This window comes from Labeo rohita, chromosome 25, assembly GCF_022985175.1.
Source record: "Labeo rohita strain BAU-BD-2019 chromosome 25, IGBB_LRoh.1.0, whole genome shotgun sequence".
NCBI lineage: Eukaryota > Metazoa > Chordata > Actinopteri > Cypriniformes > Cyprinidae > Labeo > Labeo rohita.
Window position 1 is genome coordinate 15,805,191 of NC_066893.1, and position 12,080 is coordinate 15,817,270.

Consider the following 12,080-nt stretch of genomic DNA (forward strand, 5'->3'; position numbering starts at 1 on the left):
AGTCCCTCAGTTTTCCTCAGTGTGAAAAGATGGATCTCAAAATCATACAGTCATTGTTGTAAAAGAATTTATGGGACCTAAAGGATTTTTCTGAGAAACAGTGGACAGTTCTTCAAAAACACAGCTGTTGATCATTCAGGTAACAACACAGTATTAAGAATCAAGTGTATGTAAACTTTTGAACGTATATGTAAACGAATTTTATGTGAAATATCTTTTTCAGGTCAGTACTAAATAAAAAATAACATGCATTTTGTATGATCCCTCTTATTTTGCTAAAATAATTAACATTTTACAGATTCTGCAAGGTGTATGTAAACTTTTGACCTCAACTGTATGTTATTTAATAAAAATCTTAACAGTATTTATTTCATAAAAAACAGTAAAAATGACAGTAAAAACTAATTTTGGAGCATACTATTACACTTTAAATTATCTGTGTCCTATTTTAGCTGAACGTGACATGATCTTTCGGTAATCATTCTGATATGATGATTTGCTGCTCAAGAAACATATCCTCTTACTGTCAGTGTTGAAAATAGCTGTGCTGATATATATCAGACACGTATCAGAAATGGGTCTTACAGACCAAATGAGGCGTTTTGTTTTGGTTGTTTGTAATGGTTGCTTTGGTAACATGTAGTTCCTTAACAAGAAAAAAACGAATTATCATTCCTTTCGATAAATGCTGCATAGCCTGTTTTTCCTTTATGTTAAATGCTACATGCTGCTAACAAAGGCGGCTTGATTCTAGCATGAGAGGTTCAAATTTGTTCGTTACGCTGTGGTAATCCAAGCTAAATCTAAAACCACAATTACAGCTCATTCCGCACATTAACTTTGATGCTAAGTCCAAAATTGACACACTTTTTTGCCTTTGAGGCATTTTTTTCATGTGTCAATCATTCACGCATCACTTCCTGTAATGAATGACAGTGGTTACTGAATGCACCCCTCCGAAATGAACTTTCTTGTATTACCATCTCATTGTGAGACGTAATTTAAAGTGCTTAAAGGACTTTTTGAATGACATGCCTTTGATCCTGCCAAAACTGTACTGGTGATCTCAATTACTTCTGTATCCCATAAACACACTGGTTTATCATCACAATCCCCTGCTTTTATTTTACACAGACGAATAGGACAATAAATAACGGCAAACATTTGTACAATACAGCAGTTCTCGCGATTCCAAGAATAATCCTTAAGGTTTTGTTGAATGTCATTCCCGGCGTGTCGCCTGATTCAACACGGCCGTTGTTTGTCCCACATTGGCACGCTGAGCATCTCTGCTCGTCCAGCTGTTCTTGAATCTCTTCCAAACCCGTCAGAGCTGTTGTTTATTTGAAATGGTTCAATCCGATCCAGATTAATGGCGCTTTATCGTCTATCCCCCCTCCTCCTCCTCCTCCTCCTCTTCAACTTTAATCACAGAACTCACTGCTGCCAACATGAAAACCAGACCCAGAATTTTCCCTTTCAAATGACTTCTGATAGATTGCCTCGTTTTAAATGCCTAATTATTTATTAACAAATAAACGGTTCTGTTAAAGAGCATAAATCATCAAGTAGAGCACAAACAGACTACTTTAATTTGATGTTTATATGATTAAAGAACATAAAACACTCTTTTATTAATACAGTTACCGGCAAAATCGGTGGGCGCTGACTATTAGGGCTTTTCCAAATGTCATAATTCATCTCTTAAAACGCAACCTAACTGAGAATGAAGTGGGAGGACGTTTCTTTTCCTTTTCTTCCCCTGTTTTAAAACATCACATTTAAGGCTTAACTCTTAAATCCTCTTCATACACCACAGAATCCCTGAACTCGGTGACTCTGCTGCATTGCGTTGGATGGATGCCCTGCCCTAACTTAAGAAACTCTGTGCTGGTTATGATGCTGAGGTCATGCTGGAGCAAAATGTACAGTTTTAGGCTTGTTTTATGTGAGTATGCGACTTTGTTTTATACTGCAACGGCAAGTTTGATTTTGGTGTTAATTCTAATTTATATAATGATGCAATTAAAAAATTACCCACAAATTGAGATGAAATGCCGCAGCAGCATTCAAAAACACTTAGTGTGAGATTAGTCAATGCTAAAACAGTCTCTTGTGAGTAAAAAATCAATGTGTTTAAAAGAAAACCGTAAGAAGAAATAACAGCAAATTCCAGTATGTCTAGCAGACTGTACATTTAGTTTAATTAGAGCAGTTTTGTTGAAATTGCTTCAGTCTTTCTCTTTACAGTGAGCAAACAGGCATTCATGCATCAGCTCCTCAGAAGCATGAATAAACAGTAGAGCGTCGCACGCACCTTTTGATTCCCACAGCTTTAGTTCCCACCGTCAGGATGTTTCCTGGTTATGCAAATTGATTTCTTGAGTAAAAGCTCATTCTGCTGTATTTAGTCAGCTGGTGAACATGGAAGTGATTAGCACATAGTTGCTTAATGCAGATATTTCATCTGCCTAAATGTTGCACAATAAATAATTCTCAACCCCATTTAATCAAAATTAGAGTTTTGTGGTTTTTAGTTCTTGTGCGTTAACTTTGAGGAATTCTAAATGCTAAGCGTTAAAAAAATGTATGTTTTTGAATGTTTTTTTTTTATCCAATCAGATTCTCTATATAGTCAAAATGCCCCGCCCCCTAACAACTAACTAGCAAATCATGGTTCATTTTTGTGATTTTAACTACAGCTGCATTGGTCAGATTTTTATTTCTATGTTGACATATTTCCTGTTACAAGGAAGTGTGGGCGGGGCATATTTAAAGGCTCATCCTTTTTATTTTTAAATAGCCAATATGCTCCACGAGTAATATTTTTCAATATTTTCCCATATATGTGATCCTGGACCACAAAACCAGTCTTAAAAAGCACAGGTATATTTGTAGCAATAGCCAAAAACACATGGTATGGGTCCAAATTATAATTTTTTCTTTCATGCCAAAAATCACTAGGATATTAAGATCATGTTACATGAAGATATTTTGTAGGTTTTGTACTGTAAATATATATGAACTTCATTTTTGATTAGTAATATGCATTTGGAGTATTTGTCATTTGGACAACTTCAAAGGCAATTTCTCCAGTATTTAGATTTTTTTGGCTGATTCCAGATTTTCAAATAGTTATTCAGCTTTCAGTTAGTGTATAAATCTCAATTTAAAAAAAATTGACTCTTATGACTGGTTTTGTGATCCAGCGTCACATATATTTTCCATACATATAGTCACCTTATTTTTCCCATAAGACTGGGCGGGGCAATTTTATGGGTCTGGGTTCAGCTATTTATACCTATACAAAACAGCTTGTTTTGCTGCTTCATATTGCAAATTGGTGTGTCACACCATATTATTTTAATGTATTAATTATGAACACTGGTTTGTAGTGCAAACAGTTTTACCGTTTACTGCTTGTCTTCTCGTTATTTACATGTAGCTGGCGGCTAATGAACCGGAAGTCTCGCCCATAGGCTTACTTCTGCATTAAAGAATGACGTGGAATTTAATACACGTGAAACAGAGTAAAAACCCACAAAACTCTAATTTTAGCTTTCAAACATAAGGCTACGTAGAACAAATACATAGTGTTGTTATTACAACATTAGTCAGCACACAGTGGACATCTCAGTCTATGCATTGGTTAATTAGTTATAATTTGGTAAGCTGCACCTTACTAGCTATTCTCCATGTGTATAAGTGAGGCAATTAGAGAGTGAGGCGATCATAACACTACACTGGTATAATTTACATGCATTCTTCTCTTATGAAGAGAGAATACTCGTGAAATCAACAGAGGCGAAATGTTCCCTGAGTTCGCGCCGAATTTCACGATTCCCGCCTATTACGATTTCTAACTCGTTCCGTCACACAAGTGACTCGCAAACAGGTGCGTTATCTGAATCCTGGCTGTGCATTGAACTCAGCCCGGTGTCTGAGTCATCATCATTGGTGCATGTTTTTGCCAGTCCCCTCGCCTGCTCGACCCAAACATTGTCTTTGTCTACGGAAGGCGGCAGTTCAGATTCTCCGTCATCTTTGCTCTCATCCTCCTGTTTGCTTTCCAGCTCGTCTAATCGGTGAACCTTCTCGAGTAATTCCCTCAACTCCTTTTCCTTCGCGTCCAAAAGCTCCTGACTCATATCCAAGTCGCTCTTCACCGTCTCCAGATCGGTGTTCAAGCGCAGCCCTATGTATAAACTCGTATCCAGTTGTGTTTTGATCCTCTCCTCCTCTAATTGGAGTTCATTGTCTGTTAGGAGGTCCGGAACATCTGGGACCGGCTCCTCAGGGACCGAAGTCACCTTGAGAACCGTTTCCTCTGCGGTGCTCTCCGCGTCTTTGCTGGAAAGCTCCTCCTGTCGCCGTCTCATCCACCTGTGGTTGAGCTCTTCTTGTATTTCGCCTGTAAGTATCTCCATTAGAGCTTCCCTCTCGGCTAGTTCCTCCTGAAGTTGAATGACTTGGTCGCAGCGCGACGCGTATTCCTCGAACTGCGCATAGGACGCGTCCGGGTGCGCGCTGGGGTCGGTATCCAAGCCTTGGTCCAGCAAATACGTGTCTTGCACGTAGTTCACGCCGTGTATTTTCATTCTGTCAAAGTGAACTTTTGATTCATACCTTTCGATTTCACCATCCAGTTCTTTTATTCGCTGTACCTGCTGTCGGATAGTATGATCCTGCGAGATGATTAGATGCACGAGCGTTTCCATTTTCTCCGCAGATGGTTTGTCTTTCGAAACCTCCTCTTTTTTCCTGTTTATTTTGTCCAACTTTCTAAAAGCCTTCCGCACGATCCTCCGCTGTTTGTCCTGTGAAATCTGCATGGTGGCTCTGGTGGTGCAAGGGCTCTCTTTGCTGAGCACGACCCGCGCTTCTGCGCTTCTCGGTCCGCTGTTGGGCAGCGACGCGTCGCTCCTCACCAGGACGAAGCGTACGTTCTCTTGTTCGTCGCCCCAGGCGCTCCACAGCCGGAGGATTTTGGTTTTATTCGGCAGAATCCGCTCAAACCCCCTCCATTTCTCCACGATGCAGTACGACTGTGGAGGTCCGGTGAGCATCGCGCCTTTCTGGAAGTTCTGGTCCTCCAGCAGCACTTTAACTACGTCCGCGCAGGTGGTGCGCCTGGACAGCCCGGACACCAGCTTCTCCTCCCGGCATACCCACACCGAGATTTTGCTCTCCTCTTGTTCCATGGTCATTCACATCGAGGTCCCCGAAGCCGGTTTTGCTTTGCGCTCTCACATTGACGCGTTAAAACTTTCTGAACTAGAGAGGTGACTCGTCCCGCTCGCTCGTCGCCGTGAGCTGAGAGTTGTGTTTGTCTCTGAACTACAGCAGCGTGTTTCTGAGCTCTCAGGCACCGCCCACACCTCACATGACATTACACTCCAACTTCACTCATTATAAATAATAATACGCTCAGATCATCATAAACACATGCTGTGAATACAGCGGCTAGTGCTCACCTTTTCACTCCATTTACGCTGTTATGAATCACAGTCATTTTTTAAACACCCAACACAAAAATATTAAATCTTTGCTTTGACTAACAAATACTGTAATTCATTGTCATCAAGCCCTGGAGGTTGTGAGTTGACAAAAAGCTAATAATTACGTCATAAAAATGTAAAAATAAAAGTATTCATTAAATAATATTGACATTTTATTACTTACCTGCATGTGATCAACAAGATTAACCAGTTCAGATAAAATAGCTTATAGTTACATTATAAAAATCTCAAATTAAAATAGATAATAAAATATTACTATTAAAATAAAACATGTAATAAAAACTTGACATATTTTATTCATTTACCTGCATGCGTTAGGCTGAAATTAAAATTACAATGAATATTTAAAAAAATCTAAATAAAGTTGACATTTTATTAGTTCACCTGCGTATCATTAACATTGAGGATGAAAGCTAATAATTATATCATAAAAATATAAAATTCAATCATTCAATCAAAAGAAAACACTTACTGAACGTATTATTAGTTCACCTGGATGTCATTAACCAACATTAGAGAATGCAAAGCTAATATCATAAAAAATGTCAACTTAAAAAATTACAAAAATAAAAACACTTAAAAGGTGAGACACATTTTACTTTACCTGCATAATTAAATTGATAATGAAAAGTTAAAAATTCTATAATAAAAAACATAACATTTAAATTCATTATTTAAAAAATCAAAATAAAACACACTAAAATTACATATTTCATTAGCTTACCTGTATGTCATTGACTAATATCAGAGAATAAAAAGCTAATAATTCTATCATAAAAATGTAAACAAAAAAAAAATAATTACAAAATGAATATAAAAATCTAAATAAAAACACTAAGAATGACTTCTTTTATTAGTTTTCTGCATGTAATTAACCAACATCAGATAATGAAATAATTACCTTATAAAAATGTAAAATTAAAATAAATAAAATAAATATAACTCTAAAAATAAAACACTTAATTAAAAAGCTGACATATTTGATTTATTTACCTGCATACATTAAGCAACATCAGAGAATGAAAAGCTAATAATTTTATAGTACAAATGTAAAATAAAAATAAATAATAAAAAAACACTTACTAAAAAATTTACATATTTTATTCGTTTACCTGCATGTAATTAACATCAAGAATAAAAAGTGAATAATTATATCATAAAAATATAAAATTAAAATAACAAAATAAAACACTTGATAAAGAATTACATATTTTATTATTTTACCTGCATGTCATTAACCAACATTTGAGAATAAAAAGCTAATAATTATATCATAAAAATGTGAACTTGAATAAGTATTAAAATCTAAATGAAACATTAAATGTGGACATATTTTCTTAGTTCACCTGCATGCATTAGCAGCATCACAGAATGAAAAGCTAATTATTATATCATAAAAAAATAATACATTAATTCAATTTAAAATAAATAATAATAAAAAATAAATAAATAAAACGCTTATCAAAAAAGCTGACATAGTTTACCTGCATGCTGAGAATAAAAAAGATATTAAAATTCTTAAATATTAAATATAGTATCTTAAATATCTTAAATATTAAAATAAATTATTTAACCCCCCACCTCAATAAAATAAAATAAAAAAAACAATAAAAAAGTTGACACATTTTATTCATTTACCTGAATCAGAACAGTAAAAAGGTAATAATTATATAATAAAATTGTAATATTTAAATTAATAATTTTAAAAATCTAAATAAAACACTTACTAAAAAAGTTTACATATTTTATTAGTTTACCTGCATGTCATTTACATTGAGAATGAAAAGCAAATACTTATATCATAAAAATATAAAATTAAAATAAATGGTTTAAAAAATAAAAAATAAAACGCTTACTAAAAAGTGTTTTATTAGTTTACCTGCACATCGTTTATCAAAAAATGAAAAGCTAATAATAATATCATAAAAATATAAAATTAAAATAAATTATTTTAAAAAATTAAAATAAAACGCTTACTAAAAAAAGTATGTTTTATTAGTTTACCTGCACATCGTTAACTAACATCAAAGAATGAAAAGCTAATTATAATAAAAATGTAAACTAAAAACAAAATAAATATAAAAATCTAAATAAAAACATGTCATTAACCAATAGAGAACCGTGAGCACTGAATGTTTTGAGTAAAACATTTGGGAATCCCTGTTGTAATTAATAAAATGCATAAATGTGTAACGTTTAAAACAAATGACAACTTGCCCCAGTAAGAAAATGCCTAACGTGATATTTAAAAAAAAAAAAATGCCCTTGTCCTGGGAGCACAGTTCAACAAATAATATATGAAACATTATATAACCTATAATCTTTGTTAATATTATTGGTGTTACTAGTTCTTTAAATTGCAAGTACATCTATTCATGACGTAATGTACATTTGATAAAATATGAGATTTAGACCCTACTGTAGGCCTAAGCCTGTAAAGCAGTTGACTAAAGGGAGGTTTATTGTCATTAGTGTGAAAAAGGTCAGTGACCATAACGTAAATCACTACGCTGGTTTTGTCCAGCTGTGCATAACCGGATGTTCAGATTTCCCATCGGTCACTGAGGATTTAGGATGTAATATCCCTAGATGAAAGAGGCCAAAAGACAACTGTTCTGGTGAAATATGCTGTCAGGATTATATACAGAGCTCTGCTGTGCTAATATAGACCTGTCGACATATGTCTGTAGTACTACTGATAATAATAATAATAATAATAATAATAATAATAATAATAAAAGTAATAGTAATAACAATTATTATTATTATTATTATATAATCTGTGTGTGTCATTACACACACAAACACACAATGTAATCATTATCAAATTGAAAATGTACGAAAAATTTAAAATTGATACTGTAAATTATAATGTGATGCCTAAATTCACTTGTTATTTATTTATTTAGTATTTTTTAAAATAAAATATGTAAACTTTTTAAAGTGTTTTTTTTAGGTGTTTTATCTTGATGGTTTAGTTTTAGACCGTTTTAGTTTGATTAAATTTGACATTTTTATGAGGTAATTATTAGCTTTTCTTTTCTCTGATTTTGATTAACGACAGGTAACCTAATAAAATATGTATTTTTTTAGTAAGTGTTTTCATTTAGATTTTTATATTTAGTTTGTAATTTTGTGTTTACATTTTTATGATATAATAATTATTAGAATTTAAAATTTAATGTAATTTGTGGCATTGAAAACCATTAATGCAAATTTTATTTTATTTTATTTTTATTAATTAATTATTATTGTAATTTTTTTTTTTTTTGTTTTACTTTCAATTTCAGTTAGACATAATATTATATTGTTGGCCATATATATAAAATACATATTAACTTGTGTATATATATATATATATATATTATATATTATATATTATATATTATATGTATTATATATATTGTTAAATGTAAACTTTAGCAAACTAAAAATGAATGAATTTTCAGTATCAATTGTGATGTCTAAATTCACTTGTAGCATTTAAAACCATTATTTTTTTATTTCATTTAGTTAAATTTTTTTTGCTGTTTTACTTTGACTTAATTTAGACCAAATAATATTTTTTGTCAAACAATATATTTTTAGACAAATATATTATTGGCTGTTTATATCATCAATATTTATTTGTTCTTTAGCTAGTCCAGCACTCAAATGTTTAGTGACATATACTAATAATAATGATGATAATATTAATATTAATCATTTATAATAACAACAACGTGCGATTATATAATAATATTAATAATTTTCTTTAAAAACAATTAAATAATAATAATAACATAAATATAATAAAATTATAATAATTAAATGTATAACTATAAATAATCATTTTATCATGTTATATAATATATTATTATGTTTATTTAATACGTATTCTATTTTATTTTAATCATGAAAAACAGGGTAGTATAGAGTCATTATTTACAATGTACTGCCACCTAGTGGTTGTAAGAAACATTACATATGTTTAAAAAAAAAAAAAAAGCGGACTCCATCAAAACAAGCCACATGTCATTCACACTGACTATATATGTTTCTCAAAAACAACGCGCGTGTGTAAACAAACATGCTGCTAATTACAGTGTAGGACAAACAAATAGAAACACTAAGCAAAACAATCTGAAGTACAAACACTAAAAGTTTATTTTTTCATTTTCATCCCCTCAAGGAAAATATACACAACTGAAAACAATTGACATGAGTCCACCTATTAAAAAAAAGCTACCAAACGCAACGTTTCAGTGCTCTCCAGACAAAATGTTCTCTTACTGAAAACAAACAAGAACTGCGGCAAATACATTAGTGTTTCTTTTAATGCTCGTTTTACTAACAGAGACTCTGTAAAACATATGGCTGACAAAACAAACAAAACACACTCTTGTGTGGTAAATAAGACTGAGATCAACAGTTTGATTCAGATTCAGGAGTCATTTTACCCAAAGTAATGACGGCTCTTTAAGCACTGGACTGTCACTCGTTGCACACGTCACTTGATGCCTTCGTGCACATGAAACCGTGTCGCCCTTCCCCTATACACATGACACCATAAGCAACCGCTTCCTTACGGCAGATAAGAAATTCCTGATGTGTCATTTGATTCAGACTAAAAATTAAAATAGGCTATCCTTTCATCAAAATGAGAGAGCAGTAACACTTTTCTAGTTTTAGATTTAATTATTTTCTCCCCGCTTTTAAAATGTCAAAGGCATTATGGTGATAAAATCCAAATCTGACTCACTTTTTTTTGGTGTCAACAATTTTTCTAAGCTGGAAAAACACACAAAAGGCACTTTCAACACCTGTAGCTTTCACTTGGCGTGAACAGAAGTGATAGAATGCGTTTATTTGGTGTACAAGAGAGAAAGAGGTGACCTACTTCGCTTAGACTGGCTCGACAAAAACGCGGTACAAAATACATACTTCATGTGAGGTTATATAGCCTAACGTTACTTTTACTCACAATTAGATGAAGTCTGCGATGATAAACACTAAGGCACGATATGCTTTGGTGGTTTTGCTATGTAAATTCCCTTCTTGTGTAGCCTGATATGAGAAGAAATAACGCGATAGTCTCTTGAAGCTGAAGTACGTCATTTTTAGCGCCAATCCACCTCATTTTTCCGTTAGAGCAGTCATTGCTCACACCATTGGGCGAGTCGATGTTTAGGCGGGTTATTCGAAACAAATGGCGGAATTTTCTCACCACAACCGAGGGAATGTTTACAGTTTTCGCGAAAATTAAACTACAAATGGTTTTATTCACATTAAGGAGGATTTTAAATGGAAAACATACTTCAGCTTTCAATGCAAAGAAAATTCACATAATTAACAGTTGAATTTAGTTGTTTTTAAAGTTTCTGTCAAGAAAAGGATCTGTTTCTTAGTGTTTTAGAGTACTGGAACAGCCCGTGTGCATTGTAAGGCAGGTAGTTCCACATAAATAATACAGTACCTTTTTGTGTTCTTTCATTAACGTTAAATCGGCTAAAGGTCAAAAAATACCAGGGGCGAAGTCTTTGAAATGTAGTTCAGTGAGAATAAAAGGTTGAACAACAGAAAACGTTCACGTACTATGACAATACGATTTTATATAAGCAACGTTCTTTCAAAAACACATTAATGTTGGTTTAAAACATCAACCGAGTTAAACAGACGTCTGAACAAAGTAACAAAGCGGTACCGTTTCACCCACACGACAGGTTAAAGAAAAACAAACACCAAAACACAAGCGATAAACAAATTATAATGTAATTATTCGTTCCAGACCTCACCCGAAATGTGACAAAAGCCTTCTGGGTGGGACTGACAGAGGCACAGCCACTTAACATGAGGTCGTGAGTCATTCAAAGGCTTTTTTTTTTTTTTTTTTTTTAGTCCGTTAGGCTTTAGTCCGTCAGCTGCGTAGCCTAGAAGCCTCAGTGAATATAAAGTCTCCACTGTTGAGTTTTTTTTTCTTTTTCCGCTCTCTCTGTGGGCAGCAGGTCGCTGGCTGTCTGCTCTTAGTGTTACTCGTGTGAGTGGAGGAGATTCAGTCTTTGACCAGTCTGTAGATGTGATGCTGAGCGCCGTGCTCGCTGTTGGAGACCTCGAACACGCAGGCTATGCACAGTAGGGTCTCTTGAGTTTCTCTGTTTGTCACCACCTGCGGGAACAGTGCAGGCATGGATGCTTTTAGCTATCGGTTACACAAGACCACATTTGTGCATTTATAGATGATGTGGGAATTGTAGGACCTACCAATAGAATGGTGAAGTTTTCTAGTACGCTGTTCATCATGTACTTCTCAGGCAGGTGCTTGAGCTTATGGATGAAGTTGATCATGTATTCACACATTGGAGACCGGTTGATCTTGTAGACAAAACGGCCGTTCTCAAACCGTGCATACTCCGTCTATCAGAAGAGACCAAAAAATAAAATATTTAAATAAAAAAATAACATTAAATAATACTGTTTTCATTTTATAATATATAAATATTTAATAAATGTGTTTGTAGTTATTCATAATTGAATATATAAAATAAAAAATTAATTATATAAAATTATATTAAATATTATAAT

General features: G+C 33.5%; 2 protein-coding genes across 5 annotated transcripts in view; both read right to left on the reverse strand.

Annotated features, from left to right (window-relative positions):
- Positions 1-2,180: 2,180 nt before the first annotated feature.
- On the reverse strand, positions 2,181-5,329 carry rassf10a (Ras association domain family member 10a). The gene has a single exon (XM_051099919.1). The coding sequence runs from the start codon at positions 5,205-5,207 to the stop codon at positions 3,873-3,875; it is 1,335 nt and encodes a 444-aa protein (XP_050955876.1). The 5' UTR covers positions 5,208-5,329; the 3' UTR covers positions 2,181-3,872.
- A 4,313-nt stretch (positions 5,330-9,642) lies between these two features.
- tead1a (TEA domain family member 1a) overlaps positions 9,643-12,080 on the reverse strand; it is a 56,438-nt gene continuing 54,000 nt past the window's right edge. For all 4 annotated transcript variants that reach the window (XM_051099922.1, XM_051099920.1, XM_051099921.1 and 1 more), the window contains 2 exons: positions 11,760-11,912; positions 9,643-11,664 (listed from right to left, as the gene is read on the reverse strand). In XM_051099922.1, the coding sequence (XP_050955879.1) occupies positions 11,551-11,664; positions 11,760-11,912 (267 nt within the window). In that variant the 3' untranslated portion in view covers positions 9,643-11,550. The remainder of the gene's footprint in view (positions 11,665-11,759; positions 11,913-12,080) is intronic.